General features: G+C 32.9%; 2 protein-coding genes across 2 annotated transcripts; both read right to left on the reverse strand.

The window, feature by feature from the left end:
* Positions 1 to 6,852: 6,852 nt before the first annotated feature.
* LOC130629434 (zinc finger protein 561-like) lies at positions 6,853 to 7,200 on the reverse strand. The gene has a single exon (XM_057442624.1). It carries the CDS (start codon positions 7,198 to 7,200, stop codon positions 6,853 to 6,855), a length of 348 nt encoding a protein of 115 aa, XP_057298607.1.
* A 7,467-nt stretch (positions 7,201 to 14,667) lies between these two features.
* On the reverse strand, positions 14,668 to 16,118 carry LOC130629441 (uncharacterized). The gene is made up of 2 exons (XM_057442636.1): positions 15,660 to 16,118; positions 14,668 to 15,612 (listed from the first exon to the last, which is right to left on the reverse strand). The coding sequence occupies exons 1-2, from the start codon at positions 16,116 to 16,118 to the stop codon at positions 14,668 to 14,670; spliced, it is 1,404 nt and encodes a 467-aa protein (XP_057298619.1).
* Positions 16,119 to 20,022: the final 3,904 nt, after the last annotated feature.

Raw genomic sequence — 20,022 nt, forward strand, 5'->3', positions numbered from 1 at the left:
TCGCTACGCTCTTCACTGAAAAAAGACACACCTCCAACAACTATCAGATTATCGATTATTCCAGTTCATGGACGCTGTTCTCGAAGCTTAAGCATATCTATAAAATCTATATTTTCTAATATGTTATAAACGCAAGTTGTATGTTATGTGGACACATTCGCTTATGTTATGATTAATAACTAGTTAATTAATAAACAAACAAAATTTACTAATTTCGTAAATATAAAAGTTCCAAAAAAATCAGTTTAACTTCAGTCAAAAGAAAATGTTCAAAAGCAGAGAACCGTAAGTAGAACTTTCATTCAATAAAGAATTATTATAGTAATATTAATTTGGTTTGAGACAAAAATAGACAGCCTTGGATTAATACCTTCACTTTTAAAATAATACATGTATCTTTTAAACACATTCACTTTTTTCTCCCAGAAGCAAAAACACTTTCTTTCGACAATCACCAAAAGAAACAGCACATTTTCACATTTTACAGTAATTTTTTCTCACCTTAAAAACTTTTTTAAAAAAGTGAAGCATCCATGAACAGGAAACCAATCTTTCTAACGGAAGAAGATTTGTGTGATTGAAACAAAACCAAGACGTGCAGACTGCATTTCACAAACTATCTACATTTTGTATACCATTTTTTTCGCCCGAGTGAACCGAAAAAAGTATACACCAGGCCTGGACCAAACTTGTCGTTTATTCATTACTGTAGGTTTTTAGCACCTGCAGAAATTAATGTAATGTAATATGTAGAGCTTGAAATGCTGATGCAAAAAATGCATAGAATCACATGCTTTTGACGAGCAGTTAAGATATAAGGCTTTGCAAGTTTTGCTGAATCAGCAAACATTTGCCAAAGTACTTATATACCTAATATTTTGCAAGAATTTTTTTTGTATTGCAAAAACTGTATAAAGTTTTGCATGACAGACAGTGCAATTTTTAATGAAACGCAAAAAACATAATGGCTTTACGCCACAATTCCACTCTACATTGAGTATTGTGTACTACTTCAGGTAAGTTGGTAAGTGAATACGTAATTTACAAACTTTTATTTTTACATAATTTTTTAATCCCCGTGCTTTATGCAAAATCACTTTTTTCAAATTTAAAACGCTACGCAGATTCCACTTAAAACAAAGAACTGTCCCCTTGCAAAACACTTATGCGTGAAGTGCTTAAAAATTCTGGCACTTCTCTATCGTTGATTTGAATTGGAAAAAATTGCATTTAGCTCTCCAAAAATTTTTAGTTAAACGCAAAACAAAATTACTTTATGTAACAATTCCACTTTACATTGAGTATGTGTAACTTCAGTGAAGACAACCAGAGACGTTCTCATTTACTACTTCATAATGAAAAAGGATATGCTATTCTCTCTATGATATACGATTAATATGTATTTAATGACTCTATTTTTATTGCTATTTTAGACCAGTTTTGTTTGAAATCGTATTCTAGTAAAATTTACCTTTTTTTCCAAGAATAAAAAAGCCCATGGTATTTTGGTTTTAATTGTTGATCACATTTTGTCTTTATTATATCGCGCAGGACAAGTTATGAAATCTTAGTTACTTATCTTGTCTGAACAAAATACACAATGTCTACTATAAACACGCCTGCTGCACTTCGCTTTTTTACTTTGCTTTATAAAAAGCATACATAAAATTATAAAAACATTTCATACCACCCTTGAACAAACTCTCTATCGGAAATTTTTGTTGTCATCATTATTCTTTTTGTTAAAATCATCTAAACAAGTAAATACGAATCTTTGAAGAACTGATAACGGTCGTACATAACAGAGTAGATTTTGATGGAAAAAGTTTAATAAAAATTGAAACCTTTTCATTTTGATGTTTGTGATCATTAGATTCGAATTTATTGCATTTTCTAAGTCACCATTTTCTTTGTTTTTCTCAGCTATGTCCAGCAAGTCAGTTATTCCATTATCAATACATTAACAACCAAGGGTGTTACCTAGTGTGTTTTATATTTCTGATTCCAAATAGTATCTTAATGCATAAGTGAATATTTATCATGATAAATATTCACCTATGTATACACATTATCCAAATAAAATATCTTGAGTTCATCACTAATATATTGCCGCACATAGTGTAGTGGGTTCATCTGCGGCTGCGGTGATGAACAAAGTAGTTTTTCTTTAATATCTTAATGCTTTGTTTTTTTCCCATAAAATCTAATTAAACGCCTTTTTTTATTAAATTTTTTTTTATAAAAAACAGGAAAAACAAATAGAAATAACAGGGCGGAAAAGCGTGTTAAACACAAAACATATTCGTTCTTACTTTTATCATTTTAAAGATTAAAAGACAAACACAATTTACGCATGTTTTTTTCTAAAAATGAGTAGAGCACGGATTAATAAAGCGTATTTACTAACAAATTTACTAACAAACTTTTTTCACTCACCATTGCCATTTTGCATAGCCACTTTATATACCAGGTATTTCTACAATTTCGCGCCATTTTGCATATTTTCTATAACGTAACACAACGATGTTTACAAAAAAGTCTACGTGCTTTAATTAATTGATTGCAGTAAAAATATTACTTCCTTTTTTAAAACACGAATTTGTTGCTCTTCGGTTGTGATTACACTATAAACGAAACAAAACATTTTTTAATAATGCTTCTGTATTCAGAACTTTTGTGGATAAAAAATAGTTTTTAATATAAATTAGATCAACAAAGATTTGACTGCTAAAGAGCCGTTTATTTGAGACGTAAGACGAATACTGGTATGGATGGTTTGCTGGAATTCCACCCCCATCAATAGTTGTACTAACAATTAATTGTGTTTATATAGAAAATATTTGTCCCGGAACAATCTCGTCCCGTCTTGTCCCGTAAACACACCTTTGCGGAATACACGAGATAACCTCTGAACATTACAACTGAAAGAAAAAAAGCAGGACACTTTTTTCATATTAAAGCGGGATAAGTCATCCCGGCAAACGTCCCATACCGACAGTATACCCTCGTATAAAAAGACGGCTAAATTAAAAAAAATAATAATAAAATGTTTTTTTTGTTCTAAAAATAAATTTTTCTGTTTGGCAATTAGAAAATGTTTTCGTGCTTATAAGGACCCGTGTTCTGTGAGACATAGAGACATTTCACTATTACTAAAGTTTCTATAAAAATTTTATTATTAAGTGTGACGGAAATGGACCATCTTTCCATGTCTACTAAGTAAGAACAGCGGAGTAGGATGTAGCATTTCTACAAGGCACAGACTGAGAATACTCTCTCACCTTAACAGTAACACATTATTTAAAATTTAAAATTTACAAATGTCTTTTTACTAAACTTAATTTTAAAAATCGGTATGCCGTAGAAAATTATGCCGTTAAATTTTCCATTTATTTGTAGACATTGATTTTAATATTTTACCTAAGATGAACAACGAAGACGTTATTCTCAGTCACACCTAAAGCTAGATAGAATAATAGTAGAACTTAGATAGCATTTAGCTAGCTAGCATAAAAAAGAGCAAACAGTACCCATGGTTAGCACAAAACTAGCTACAAGACTAGCATAAAATTAACTACTTAGTTGGGGTAAAACTACCAATGTATCTAGCATAAAATTAGCTATTTTAGTTGGCATAAAATTAGCAAAATAGCTTGCTATTAGAAACATTCTTTCAGACAGATTTTCTAGCTGCAGCTAGCCAGTTTACATATACTACATAGTGAGAGAGATAATTCTACACCGTAGGAATGCCCTATCACATAGCTGGTTCTAGCTAAAACCGTCCATAATTTGTTGTGTTTGGTAATTTGTACCAAAGATCAAGAAACAAAAAATTTAGCAAAGTCAGTAAAAGCGTATATTATTTTGCATATAGTACGTTCCGTTCTCACTCATGATCAATGTTTATATAAAGGTATGTCATGAGTAATTGTTTATGTTGCTTAGCCACCAGAAGGTAGTTTTTAAGGAAATGGAGAGCCATATTTTCGTGGACGATTGTACCTAGCTAGCTATATATATTGACGCATATCTGGAAATAAACTTTTTTAACCCTGCCGGTGAGCATATACACCAGTGCGGATAAGGTTACAGAAGCGAAAATTATTTCAATATATATATATCGGGAAATTTTTTCAACATCAACATTTGTTATTACTGAGGCTTTTTAAATTTTGAAAAGCGGTTCTCGTACAACCGTCAACATGTTTTGAAAATCTTCAAATATATTCATTATTTCGTATTTAATTTCCTGATATGTATAGAAATAATGTGCTAATAATCTCTGTTTCTGTCACCTGACATGAATTTACAGCAATGTGGAATATCAAGCTTAACTCCAGCTCTAGCTAGCTCCCAAGCTAGCCTAAGTAATTGCTATTCTTTTCAATTTTTTGTTCGGTTTGGAATAAGAGCTTTATATCCTAACTAGTCAATAGTACCCGTGGAAAAATCCACTGAGGCAAGATAATAATAAAAAGGAAGCGTCATTTAAATTTTAATGACATCAGCAAACCATCTGCAAAAAAAATTAGAACCTGGTTTTTACGTTGCCTCTATTGTGTAAAGCTTAAAGGGCTAATCAAGAAAATGTATGTAATCACGTGCTTTTGATGAATGTTTAATGAGATACAAGGGTTTAAAAATCTTGCTAACGTCAGCAAAGTCCCTAATAAAACAACAAAAAAAGTTTCTTTCCAAATTTGTATACCCGTTGCCTTCATCTTATAGATCTCGAAACGCTGATCAAGAAAATGTATATGACCATGTATCTTTGACAAATGGTTGCAGAGATATTAAGGTTTAAAGATTTATTGATGACGTCATCAAGCCGTCCATTCCGAAACGGATTTGGAGACCCATGTTTGGGAAACTTACCCAAATTGGTCCTAGGTGGTCCCTGGTTACCCACGCGGTGAAACATCATTAATGTCACCACCTCGTTTCCAAGTTATTTAGCCTTAAAGTTGTAGGTGCGCTGTAATGGTTTCAGTAATTTAGTATAGAATATTAACGTTAAAGTAGTGTAATTTTAACTTATTAGACATAAGTTTTTCGGCAACATCAAAGGAAAGTGACAAAATCCACTTTGGCTGTTACAAGCAGACACAGTCTCTGTATTATTACAAGAGGTGTCATAAAAACTTGTTTGCAAAATAAACATAAACTGCTATTTGATTTTTAGCTGGACAGGGTAATAACGGGCTGTTTCCACTGTTTTTTATTTACCAAAAGTTTCAATAATTTTTTTGGAAAATGTGTTACGTCCGTCCGACGTCATAATTAATTTTTGATGTTTTACGGGAACTTTTCCCATAAAGTGTTGCAGGATTATTTTTGATTTAAGAGGGTTAAAATAGGTTATAATCTGTGTTTTTATTTTTAAATGTTACAAAAACTTTTCCACAAAATAAAATGCTGAGTGATTGCTTTAGCTGCGTATGGTAACAACAGGCTGTTTACTGTTTATTTTAACGAAGGTTAAGGTAGTTTATAAAAATGGGTATTATGCCTTTACAGATGGGCGACACGATATACCTGTATATACTAAGCGCTTGGACTTATGTTAACGTCAGGCGGGTGTTTCTACTTAACTGAAGTTGCACTACAGTTCTTTTCTTAAGGCTATTATGTGGATGTACGGCATTTTTTTTACCTGTAGTAAGTGCTCACCATGGATTAAAATTCATCAGAGCATTTTGATGGGCACAATCTACACTGAGAATTTTAGCAGTGTCAAAGTGACACTCTCAAGGTCATCATTAATGCATGAATCCCTGGAAGAGCCAAAGTGACTCCCATATATTCATCATAATATAATAAATTCCCAATTTTTCATAATGACTCTGTCTAATAGAGTCAAATTGACCCCCTAAAAGAATCCTTAAAATACGAGCTTTAGCGTGACTCCTTTTAGAGAGTCAATCTTTTAATCCAAAAACTTTTGTAGCAAATGAACTTTAAACGAGTGTCATGCAATTGGCAGGCACACAGTTCTGCGGGTTCAATGATTGTTGTGCGGGTTCAATGATTGTTGTGCGGGTTCAATGATTGTTGTGCGTTCAATGATTGTTGTGCGTTCAATGATTGTCGTGTGTTCAATGATTGTTGTGCGTTCAATGATTGTTGTGCGTTCAATGGTTGGTGTGCGTTCAATGATTGTCGTGCGTTTAATGATTGTCGTGCGTTCAATGATTGTCGTGCGTTCAATGAGTGTTGTGCGTTCAATGATTTTTGTGCGTTAAATAATCGTTGCATGTTTATTAAGAATCTGGACATGGTGCTGCCTTTTTTAGTTGTCGGACATGTTTCCAGACTTTCAGCTAAATTACGAGGAGACAATGAGTATATTATTTGTACTTCTTTTTGCGCGTACTAATTTTTGTGTTTATGCGCGAAATATACCACTTATATACACACAGGAAATACGTTCATATCGCTATGGCGTGGAAGTTAGCTACGCACGATTTTTTACACCTACAATGTAGTACGAATAAAGTAATGTGGCTCATGTTGAGGTAAGTCAAAACATTATTGCAACCCACATTTTTAGAGAGAAATATAGGGCAAACATATAGTTTTCAATTCTCTCAGGTGAAAGTGTTGCATGAGTACATTTTTATCGTGTTAAGTTTTAGGGTTAAATCATAGAGGTTTTGTTCCTTTAAGATTTTTGTCAAGACAGAAACTTCCTTTTTGCAGGATGCTTTCCAGACCAATGCAAACAAACATTACCATAGATGATTATAAAATTATATTATCACACAAAATTATACAAAAAAGTTATATGCGTGTATATTGCTGTTGAAATGTATTATCCGTATTTTGTGTCGTAACAAATTATGCTTCCATTTAAATGTTCTCTCGCATGTATCGCAAGTATACAGGGACATTCAAGTTTGCACTGAGTTGAAGAAGTTCAACTGAGTTAGTTACAGGTTTTATAATATTAACAGGCGAATGTTCCATTTTTATGTGCATACCCAAGCCGCTTTTACTGCGATATTTTTTGTCACATTGTTTACAACTGTATCTAAAATCCTCATGAGATGTCAAGACGTGTTGTTTTAGTTCATAATTTCCACGAAATTTTTGTTGACATTGGTCACAACTTTTAGAAACAGCATCTTTGTGTTCCTGTATATGATCCTTCATACAGCAATTTTTGATCATTTGCTTACAAACACGGCAAAATCCCATGATTACATTAAATATAAGATAAAAACACGTTAAAACTTGAATAACCCGTAGCTGTGGCTGTCCTTTGAGTTTGATATTTTGCCGTCACATGGCTGAATTCTCCTGTATAGAAACTTTACAGAGAATGTTTGGGTACAAAAAACCCAGCTCCAGAATAGACCTATTATATTAAAACATTCAAACAGTTTTAGGATAATATTATTTAGACATTAAAAATGTATTGAAGTTGAGAAAAGAAGAGAAAAATAAAAGAAAACCAAAAGAACTCGTTTAAGCCAATTAAAATAAAGCGCGCGGAATAAACAAAAGAAACTATTTCTTTGTGCTCTACTGCTAGCATCGCTAAACTTTTTCAAGAAAGAAGGTTTTTGGATAGATTTTTAGAAATGAAGTTTTATTGTCAATTTGAATGTGAATAGCTATAGCTGGCTTATCAAGTATTTATAGAACTTTCACTCAATAGATTCAAACTTTTCTGTGAAATGTGAGATTATAGGTTGCGTTAGCAAGTTCAAAAATGAAAAAACGTTTTAGAAGACATGTAAGAAAAAGTCACATGGAATTTCATTCTAAATTTGTGCAATTTGTTGATAATGTTAAATATACTAATATTACACAAAATATATCTGAAAATTTTTTTTTTTAGATTATGAGACGAAAATGTATTTAGAAAGTGATAGCCCGTTTAAAAGACCACTTTTAAAATTTACAAATGGAGCATCCTTAAATAGATATATTGAACAAAAGGATCATTATATTTCACCGGTTGGGAAAGTAATTGGATTTGACACGGTGAAGGGAAAGTCTGATTGTGTGTATTATGTATCTACTAGTATTTAGTCCCGTGGAAAAATCCACTACAGATACCAAATAAAAAAAAACAGCGAAATAGTAAACGAAACCATAAAATTTATTGTTTTTTTCGTCAAAACGTTTTATTGTTAATTCCATTCAAGCGGGAATAAATAAAAACAATATGTTTTTCATTTCAGTAGACACGTGCTTAAGGGAATAATAAAAATTAATTACCCATAACTTTTGTGTAATAAAATTTACATCATTACACAAAGGTTTTTATGAGAACAATAATATAAATTAACCGTGACTTTTTTAAAACAAACTTTAAATCTACTTGAAAAAGCACACAAAAGACAGAATAAAAATAAAAGTGTAGCAAAAGTGACATGTTACCGCGGCTGTTTCTTTAGAAAAAACAACACATCCACTTTGCCTGTTACAGACACACGGAACAAACATTAAAACAGATTATAAACCATGACGATGTCGTAATAACATTTTTTCTTAATCTGCATACACAGAAAATGGAGTTTCACGCATTTTTCCGGATGGATCATTAATTCAAAGCAATCCAATATTTTCTGCTTTCGAAAAAAGTTTACAAATAATTTTTTATCATGATGATTTTCAGGTTGTCAATCCTTTGGGAAATAAAACAAATAAATTTAGGATATCTGGATTCTATTGTATACTTGGTTACTTAAAACCAGAACACAGTTTACGATTAAAGGATATTAACTCAGCAGTGTTGCGCAATGCTCAATTAATAAAATCATATTCATACAAATCAATTGTTTCGCCACTTATTGATGAATTAAAATTGCTTGAATCTGAGGAAATAAATGTCACTTTTGATGAATCGACACATAAGTTTTTCGGTACTATATCAATGCATGTGGGAGATGTTCTAGCATGCCATGCTATTGGAGGATATTACCAAAACTTCTCTACCGTAGAACGTTTTTGTCGCTTCTGTAATCGCGTAAAATCTGCCATTACAGACAACAATTGTGAAGATGTTATTAGAACTAATGAAGCCTATGACGCACAGATCTTGTATGGAAGTTGTAAGAGTTTTATGGAATTACAGAAAGATGTTGTTTAAACGACCTTAAATATTATCACATCGCAAACGGTGCACCGGGTGATATAGCACATGATATCTATATATTAATAAGCATTGTGTGTGTGTGTGCACGGTGAGGCCATGTCACACAAATCATGGGTCGCTTTCTTACGACGTGGCGTTACGCTAAAATTTACCAAGTTAAAAAAACGCAAATCAGGGGGTTATTATTTAAACATTTAATTCTCTCTTCTTATTACTTTAAAGAAGTTATGTTGTGGTCAGAAATATTATCAACTGAAGAAAGAAAACCGAAGCAAAGAAGGTTGTCTCTTTCTCAAAGTAATCCTGAAAGAAGTTATTTCAAACAATGTTTACTCATCATGAGGTTAGGTTAAAGGTTATTTGTTTCTTCTATATTTTCAATTTTTGTGTTCTGGGACCGAGGTTGTATCGCATTCGAATATGAATGTAATTCGAATCTCAAATGTAAAAAACACAACTGTTGTTGTAGAGCTACTGTTGTTGTCGAGTGGTCAGAAATATTTGTTATAAAGAAGAAAAACGTACGATGATATGCCGTCAAAAAGAGAACTGATTGGAAATGCATCAGACAATTTAGCTAGCTATACATTTTCAATTTGTTTTTTTTTGGAATGAAGCGAAGCTTAGTAATCGAAGTAAAAAACTTATTGGACTTTTATCCAGAGAACGCTAGCTAGCAGTCTACTGAGAAAGCGAAAGAAAACCAGGTGTGTTGTTTAGATTATCTGGTAGAGAAATGAATTTAGTTGAATAACGATATTTAAGCTGTTTACACTTTCAAAGCTACACTTTCCCTTAAATATGAAGTGAAATATGTCTTGCGCCTGAACATATTCTTTTTTGTAAGAATATACCCAGGGTCAGTTAAGAATATCTTAAGAATATGTCCAACCTCGATTGTTTGTTCTAAATATAAAAAGAATTTGCCAATAGCTATAGCAAGCCTTTTTTTATCAAGGCATTATATATTTTCAGGACATGGACATGCTAATAATATATTCAGAATAATGAGGATAATATTTGTCAAAAATTTAAGAACATTAAGGCTGAAACGGAATATTTCTTATAAAATACACGGTGCATATCATAAAGAAGAATTTACATAAACTGTAAATGTATTTTTTCTGTTGTTACTGTTTTTAACACTACAAACTGTGTAATTCAGTGTTGGTGTCGTTATAAAAAAAACTAAACCTAAATCCTAAACTTAAATCAATGTTTACATCTGTTCTGTTACAATTGTTTGAAATATATTCGATTCTTAAATTCGAAAACGCTGTGTTGTTATCTTCTTTGATTTTATGCGTGATTTTCTTGATTATAAGTTTGGGTCTGTTCTTTGAATATTTCGGTAGATATACAATATGCCAAATGATTTAAGTTTTTTTATATTTCTCTTTTATGTGTTTTAACTATTAATTTCTTATATTTTGAGTACTGGAATGGCAAAGCATGAACGGTTGTTAGACACCTTTGATTTTGTTGGACATTTTCCATTTTTATTTTACAATTTTATTTATTTACTTATTTTTTTGTTGCATATGCATATATTTTTAGACGTTTTGTTTCAGCGGTTATACACATAGAGTAATGCAGATTGTGAGCAACCTCGATCCCAAAGCATTTTTTTATCTTTTTGCCATCCCGTGTTAAAAGAGACAAAGAACCCTGGATCGAGGTTGAAATGTGAGTTTTAAAAAATTCAAATAACTGTGTTGTATGTTTTTGTTTTGTATCCCTTACATCGGTTTAATGAGAGATTCAATGGATTCTTCCACGGGAATTCAGATAACTGTTAATTTTTTAATATTTTGTGTAAAACTTTGAAAGGGTTGCTGTATGCAATAGACTGATTGAATGCTTTCCTCCTGATTATCCAGAACTTTGGATGTGAAGCGCGGCGTGGTTTGTTTCGAAACTGTGTATAGCAAATTTTCTTGGTTCATTAATTTTTAAAAATAGAAAATTTTCATTCCGTCATTACTTGATACACTTCTCTTACATTGTATGCGTTTAGAGATTAGTGATCAATTTGTGTACTTCAGTTTCATAAAGAAGGCGGGAATAAAATCGACAAGAGTCCGTTAAATGTTAATTTCACGTGATGTTGCAGATTGCACGATTTTTTAGCCGCTGAGTTAAAAGCTGGCATTTTGATAAAAATCAATAATTATAATAGCTTAAAAACAAAATAGTGAGGTCTAAAAGGAAGTATTTCTTCAACAGTTCTATTTTCATCTAGCCTCATCTAAAATTTAGATATTGTTATCAGAACGGTTGAAAATATATTTGCGATCACGTTTAGGTTTTTTGACATTAAAATAGGACACTCGCAAGGTAAACGGCTAACAAAATCTGGGGAAACGGTTCAATCCGAGCAACAATATCGAGCTTTAAAAATCACGACGAGGTTATCTAGGACCGCGTTTGTGTGACTTTTCCGTTAGTTTGCATGCTCTTGCTGAGCTCTCTCTTTCGTTGTGTTTCTTCTTACTCTAGATATCCAGTACTCTCGAGGGACGGTGCAGAGTACATTTGTTCCTTAAAAACAATAGTCCGCGTTTCGAAAAAATATTTTCCCGTTTAAATGTGACAAAAGTAGAAATAAATACGTTGTTATTATGAAGAAATATATACACATAGAACATTAAGAGTTTCTAACAAATTTCGCATAACTTGGAGATATAGTTCCAGCAATTTAACGCCCATTGTACGGCTTTTGGTGGTGCTGAAGACGTATATCCATGCTGAAGATAAGAGAAGTTTTACGTTGTTATGCTGCTTAACAGATTCAGCGTTTACCGAAGTTGCACGTTTTTCAACAGCTACCCCAAGGGTAACTTTTGCTCAAGTTGCGTATTACTCGGTTTAGTGGCGAAGATTACCGTGGGACTTTGCCAAAGGTATTAAAATTAATGCGTTTGTCAATGAACTGACTACAAAGGCGAAAGATTTGTAATTAACAGGAAATAAATCTTTAGAAACAATACCGGCATTTTTAGTTATCAACCGTTAACGTGTGCAGCTGGAAGATTTAAAACGAAAAACGAAGTAAGAATGGAATTCTTAAGAGAAGCCTCTACTCAATCGTATGATTACATCTGCGCCTTTATATTTTTTTAATTAATTTATTAGCAAGGGAATTGTCAATAACTTTATAAACTTGTTTTAAACAGAAAATTTTTGTAATGATGTGATCATGGCTCTTGAAGAATAAGAAATATAAGAATAAAATAAGAATAAAATGGAATATGTTAAGAAAATAATGTTGTTATTTTTTCTCAATGTTTGTTACATAAGAATCGACAAGTTAAAAAATGATGCAACGTGTTCGAGAGAGACTCGATGTCCCAAATCGTGAAGAAAAAGGCTGGACATTCAGAAAATCATTTAATTAAATTTAACACACATGTAATGAGAAAGGACATAATTTCTAAATATTACACGTGTAAACTAACCTTTACTTTTTCGATGGTCAATCGATGGTTTAAATACAGAAGTGAACATGCAACCTGCACAACGAACATTGTTATCACTAAAAATCGCCCACTAACCCGTCGAAATTTTATATGAAAGATAATCACAATTTGTTTCTCATGACTCGTGAATCCTTTGACACGTCAAAACCGCTGTTACACGACGCTAAGAAATCCGTCACCGGCATTAATGGTTCTTCATCTCTAATTCGCTTTGCTTAAACGAAATTAACCTTATTTATTTTCCCGTAGCCAGACCTGACAGAATAAAAATAAGTTGTTTGAGAAGAGGAGTTGTCTTAGCTTGTACTTAAAAGTAGGGGTTATTGGTCGTATTACTTATCGTATTAAAACCTTCTAACTTAGAAACTAAGAATTTAGAGTAACTGCTCTGAAAATAAATTCCTCCGAACTCTCGTCCTTTAACTTTGTAAGTTCTAAGTACACTTTTAGATTTTTGACTGGACATAATTCGTTTCCAGTCTTAATAATAAAAATCCAATTTCCTTCTCTGTAAACGTCGGTTTTGCATTTTTCTATGAACAGTTTCATGTAAGATTCACAAATTGATATATCACAACGTCAAAGACTGGCTATCTCGGAAAATCACATAAATCCTGCATAGCCAATTAAGCATATTGCTAATGTCCTCATATTGTAAATGTTTTTTCTCTGCGAAAGTTTTGTGTGCAATAAATAAATGTTCAAATGTAATATGTTGTTTTCTATTTTTCTTGGTCGAAAGAATTCGTTTAGAAGCCTCAAGCATTTCAGTAACAATAGGATTTTCACATGGATTTTTGTATCCTCCGAGAAGATGAAAAAACTTTATAGCATAATAAGCACCTTCGATTTTTGACAAAGACCAACCGGACTGAACTCCGCTTAAATATAAACAACGCAATAGTGGCTGGTTTGGCTGGCGTAATTGACACTTTAAAAGAATTACACCAGCGTTCCCAAATGTTGAACGACGATTGATATTTCCTCAGGGTATTTTCCTCTCTACAAAATGACATATATGTTGGCAGCTCAGTAGCCAAATGTTTTAAAGATTCATTCTCAATTTCAATTTTCAAGTGTTTTGTGATAAAGTCTGAAAGGGAGAAAGTTATGACAATTTGATTCTACTTGAACTTTCAGAGTATAGTATTGTGCTCTTAATCAAAGTCCCAGTGGACCAGTACTCATACCCTGTGGTCCCAGCGGACGCATTTTGCCCTGTGGCATTTTTAGCTGAAATCTAAATTGACAGCTAGTATTGGCGAAACGAATTTCTCGCTGCCAATGAAACACTTCTTATTTTTTCCCTGTGTTACACATACTTTTGGGTCACCAAAAACCTTTCTGTCTGTGTTTGCGGTTTTGTTTTCTGAAAACAGGAGCGGCCAGAAATAAGCAGAAGGCCAATAAGGTATCACAATTACACCTTTACATTTCGAAGTTTCCATGTGTTTTAACACTTTTCCTACAAGACTTGTTGGAGGTACTATGTAGTTGTTTTCGCCTTTCCAATCGTAATTTAGCGCATTTACTCCTTATGTATTGGGACAATAAAATTTTGAATAAAACCGACATATCTTTTTGTTGTCGTTGTCAGCAAATCTGTCAACAGTAAAAGGACCCCACAGTTGGTTCAAATTATTATAAAGCTCTTCTTTTACTTGCCAGTCATCGTGATCTATCATACGACTAAGAGTGTCAGCAAATCTTAAATGTTCCCTTGGAACCCAGTTTACCGTTAGGTCAACTCAATTTTTCCTACATATATAAAATATATTTTCAGCAATAATTTGAAGATCATTTTTTCGGCTTCCCACGTTTACAATTTTTGACACTGCAAAATTATCCGTTTTCCATAGGATTTTCTGTTTTATCAAAATGCTTTTTAAAGACTCCAGTGAGTATTCTATAGTTTTTAATTCCCTCCAAGCGGAGCTTTTTTCTTGTTCTTCTTGCAGAAACTGTCTAAATGCAATTCCCTGTTGATTTTCATGCATCGCATGCGCTGCCATCCCAGTGGAGCTAGCATCGGAATTTACAACAATCGTTTTTGTAGAATTATCGTACAGTTTGCTTATGTTATATTTTGACAGATTTTAACTGCTGTTTAGGATCCCACACTGATTTTTCTGCATTTTCCACAAAACCCGACAGTTGTAAAGTTTTTTGAACAAACAGGGCATCTTGTTTTGCTTTTTTATAATTTTTATCAGTGCCAAAACCATCGTCAATAAATATCGCAATTTTGATCATATTTTCTCTCCAATATCTTATAAAAACTCTCATTGTTTTTGTACAAATAAACGGGGCCGGAGAAAGCCCAAACGGTAATACTGTAAAAACAAAGTATCTTTCCTTTCCACCTATGACCCATGAAAACCCCAAGAAATTCTGATGTTCTTCTGAAATATCAATGTGATGGTAGCCCTGCTTTATATCGAACTTAAACATGTACCCTTGTGCAGTTAGAAATTCCCTTACCACCTTCCAATCCTCAAACTTAACTTTTTCTTTGTAAATGTGCTGGTTTAAATACCTTAAATCGAGAATTAGTCTACTTTTTCCTCCTTTGGTACTGACTGAAAGGGGATTTACAACATGTGGTGCAGAAGACACTACCTTAATTAGACCTGTATCAAGAAGCTCTTGTACCGCTTCATTGACGAATTCCAAACTTGTTATAGCAGATTGATTATTAGAAAAAGTTTGTTTTTGTGGTGCCGTGAAAAAGGGAATAGTATAGCCTTCCTTGATAATTTTGAGAATAGTCGTATTACAGCTGATGGTTTGCCAATATTTTAAGTTTTTCTTGAGCCTACCCTTAACTCTAGTTCCAGCCGTCTTTTTATATACACAAAATTCGTACGTTTCCTCATCTCTTACATTGTTATCAAAATTTAAACACTTGTCTATTGTCTTTTTTTTAGACTTGCTTATGGCCGATAACGTTTGGGCAGTCTTTTCTCCAGTGTCCAGTCTTGCCACAACCGAAGCACATTGATCTTGCACTTTGGAATCTGTACGCTGATTGGGAAAAACATGATGTGTTATGGTTGCCGATACTCCCAGACGGTTGAGATGGTTCTCTTGAAAATGCAAATCTTTGTGATTGGAAATGGTTTGGCATAGGTGGCGACGAGGACATTAGTTGGGTGTGCATAGGGCTGAAACGTGGAGGGTAGAAGGACTTTGGCTTTACCTTTGCTTTCTTTTTTTGCCAGTGCTTTTGACTCAGCCGATTTTATCCGTTTTTCGTCATCTGAATCTCTTGCTGATTCATCAGATAAGTACTCTTTTACAGTGGCCCATCCTGCTGGTGATCTATCCGCCATTTTTATTAGCTTGTTTTGCTTCGTGATTTCGAGTTTTATTCCTGCTAAATGTTTTGTTGATCTTGATACAGAACCTTCTTTGATAAGGTCGATAACATCTTCCAAATCTTCCGCTAATTTTTGGTTAAATTCGAATTGGATTTGATTACCTTTAAACTTAAATTGTTTCGACGATTCTGGTTTAGCTGAAATCTTCATGTTGTTCGGTATACTGTGTTGTTGCAGTTTTGTTTCGAATTATTGTTTCTGTTCAATAAACGTTTTGTCCAGGTAGCTTCTGATTAGGTCAAATTGTTCCATTCCGTTTACGTTTGTGGGGCAGATTGGCTGTTGATAACAGGTTCTTCCATGTTATTATTAGAAGTTTCGTCCATTTTTAATGCAATTGCGTGACCTAGAATACTTGAAAGCTAATCGACGTGTGATTGAATTTTCTGAAAATCCGCCCTTTTGCTTAAAATCACGTGACAACGTGATACCGAGGTTATTACTGTAAGGCCTGCTGAAAATAAGTTCTATTATAGCCCTAAAATTGATAAACGACGCATTTCAAAGTGACGAGCGTCATGTATTTGCGATTTTCGTATTGATACAAGATAATTGTACTTCAGGGTCAACAATGTCTCAGGTTCTTACATTTTAGCCGTGGAATTGATAAACGAGGCATTTAAAAGAGCAGAGTGTCTTATATATTCGCGATTTTTCGTATTGATACAAGAAAATTGTATTCTAGGGTCAACAATGTCTCAGGTTTTTATATTTTAGACGTGGAATTGATAAATGAGGCATTTTAAAGAGATGAATGTCGCATATATTTGCGATTTTTCGTATTGATACAAGCTAATTGTCATTTAGGATTGACAACCTCGTCTCAGGTTCTTATATCTTAGCCGTGGAATTGATAAACGAGGCATTTGAAAGAGACGAGTGTCTCATATATTTTAGATTTTTCGTATTGATACAAGATAATTGTCATTTAGAGACGACAACCTCGTCTCAGGCTCTATATTTCTTAGCCGTAAAATTGATAAACGACGCATTTCAAAGTAACGAGTGTCATGTATTTGCAATTTTAGTATTGATCAAAGATAATTGTACTTTAGAGTCAACAACCTTGTCTCAGGTTCTATATATTTTAGCCGTAAAAATGATAAACGAGACATTTAAAAATGACGAGTGCCTCATATATTTGCGATTTTTGTATTGATACAGGAGAATTGACATTTAGGGTCAATAAAATCGTCTCAGTTTCCATATATTTTGGCAGTAAAATTGATAAAACGAGGCATTTAAAAGAGACGATTGTTATATACTTGCGATTTTTCGTATTGATACAGGATAATTGTAATTTAGGTCAACAACTTCGTCTCAAGTTCTATATATTTTAGCCGTACATATGATAAACGAGGCATTAAAAACAGCAGACAAGTGTTATATATTTGCCATATTTCGTATTGATACAAGATAATTGTCATTTAGGGACGACAGCCTTGTCTCAGGTTCTAAATATTTTAGCCGTAAAATTGATGTAACGAGGCATTTAAAATCGACGATGACTCATATATTTGCGATTTTTCGTGTTGATACCAGATACTTGTCATTCAGGGTTAACAAACTCGTCTCAAGTTCTATATATTTTAGCCGTAAAATTGATAAACGAGGCATTCAAAATTGAGAAGTGTCTCATATATTTGCGATTTTTCGTATTGAAACAAGATAATTGTCATTTATGGACGACAACCTTGTTTCAGGTTCTATGTACTTTTGCCGTAAAATTGATAAACGAGGCATTCAAAAGAGACAAGTGTTATTTGCGATTTTTCGTATTGATACAAGATAATTGTCATTTAGGGTCAGCAACCTTGTCTCAGGTTCTAAATATTTTGGCTGTAAAATTGTTATAACGAGGCATTTGAAATTGACAAGTGTCTCATATATTTGCGATTTTTCGTATTGACACAGGATAGCTGTACTTTAGGGTCAACAATTTCGTTTCATTGATAAACGACGCATTTCAAAATAACGAGTGTCATGTATTTGCAATTTTAGTATTGATGCAAGATAATTGTACTTTAGAGTCAACAACCTTGTCTCAGGTTCTCTATATTTTAGCCGTAAAATTGATATAACGAGGCATTTAAAATTGACGAGTGTCTCATATATTTGCGATTTGTCGAAATGACACAGGATAGCTGCACTTAATTTCGTTTCGGGTTCTTATATTTTAGTCCTAAAATTGATAAACAAGGCATTTAAAAGAGACGAGTGTTACATATTTGCGATTTTTCATATTAATACAAGATAATTGTCATTTAGAGTTAACAACCTTGTCTCAGGTTCTATGTACTTTAGACGTAAAAATGATAAACGAGGCTTTTAAAATTGACGAGTGTCTCATATATTTGCGATTTTTCGGATTGATACAAGATAATTGTCATTTAGGGGCAACAACCTCGTCTCAGGTTCTATATATTTTAGCCGTTAAAATGATAAACAAGGCATTTAAAAGAGACGAATGTTAAATATATTTGCGATTTTTCGTTTTGATACAAGATGATTGTCACATAGGGTTAACAACCTCGTCTCAGGTTCTATATAATTTTGCTATAAAATTGATAATGGAGGCATTTAAAAGAGACGAGCGTCTCATATGTTTGCGACTTTTTGTATTAATACAGGATAGCTGTACTTTAGAGTCAACAATTTCGTTTCGGGTTCTTATATTTTAGTCCTAAAATTCTAACGAGACATTTCAAAGTAACGAGTGTCATGTATTTGCGATTTTAGTATTGATACAAGATAATTGTACAATAGAGTCAACAACCTTGTCTCAGGTTCTATATATTTTAGCCCTTAAATTGATAAACCAGGCATTTAAAAGCGGCGATGTCTCATATATTTGCTATTTTTCGAATTGACACAGGATAGCTGTACTTCAGAGACAATAATTTCGTTTCGGGTTCTTATATTTTAGTCCTAAAATTGATAAACGAGGCATCTAATAGAGACGAGTGTTTTATATTTGCGATTTTAGTATTGATACAAGATAATTGTACTTTAGAGTCAACAACCTTGTCTTAGGTTCTATATATTTTAGCCGTAAAATTGATAATCAAGGCATTTAAAAGAGACCAGTATCAACCACCTCGTCTCAGGTTCTATATATTTTAGCCGTAAAATTGATAAACGAGGCATTTAAAATTGACAAGTGTCTCATATATTTGCGATTTTTCGATTTGAAACAGGATAGCTGTATTTTAGCGTCAACAATTTCGTTTCGGGTTCTTATATTTTAGTCCTAAAATTGATAAACGAGGCATTTAAAAGAGACAAGTGTTACATATTTACGATTTTTCATGTTGATACAAGATAATTGTAATTTAGGTCAACAAAATCGTCTCAGTTTCCATATATTTGGCCGTAAAATTGATAAAACGTGGCATTTAAAAGAGACAAGTGTTATAATTTGCGATTTTTCGTATTTATATAAGTTAATTGTCATATAGGGTTAACAACCTTGTCTCGGGTTCTATATAATTTTGCCAAAAAATTGATAAACGAGGCATTTAAAAGAGACGAGCGTCTCATATGTTTGCGACTTTTTGTATTAATACAGTATAGCTGTATTTTAGGGTCAACAATTTCGTTTCAGGTTCTTATATTATAGTCCTAAAGTTCTAACGAGACATTTAAAAGTAACGAGTGTCATGTATTAGCGATTTTTCGTATTGATACAAGATAATTGTCATTTAGGGTCAACAACCTCGTCTCAGGTTCTATATATTTTACCGTAAAATTGATAAACGTGGCATTTAAAAGAAACAAGTGTTATATATTTGCGATTTTTCGTATTGATACAAGATAATTGTCATTTAGGGTCAACAACCTCGTCTCAGGTTCTTATATTATAGTTCTAAAGTTCTAACGAGACATTTCAAAATAACGAGTGTCATGTATTTGCGATTTTAGTATTGATACAAGATAATTGTAATTTAGGTCAACAACTTCGTCTCAGGTTCTATATATTTTAGCCGTACAATTGATAAACGAGGCATTAAAAACAGCAGACAAGTGTTATATATTTGCGACTTTTCGTATTGAT

Source organism: Hydractinia symbiolongicarpus, chromosome 1 (assembly GCF_029227915.1).
Source record: "Hydractinia symbiolongicarpus strain clone_291-10 chromosome 1, HSymV2.1, whole genome shotgun sequence".
NCBI classification, from domain to species: domain Eukaryota; kingdom Metazoa; phylum Cnidaria; class Hydrozoa; order Anthoathecata; family Hydractiniidae; genus Hydractinia; species Hydractinia symbiolongicarpus.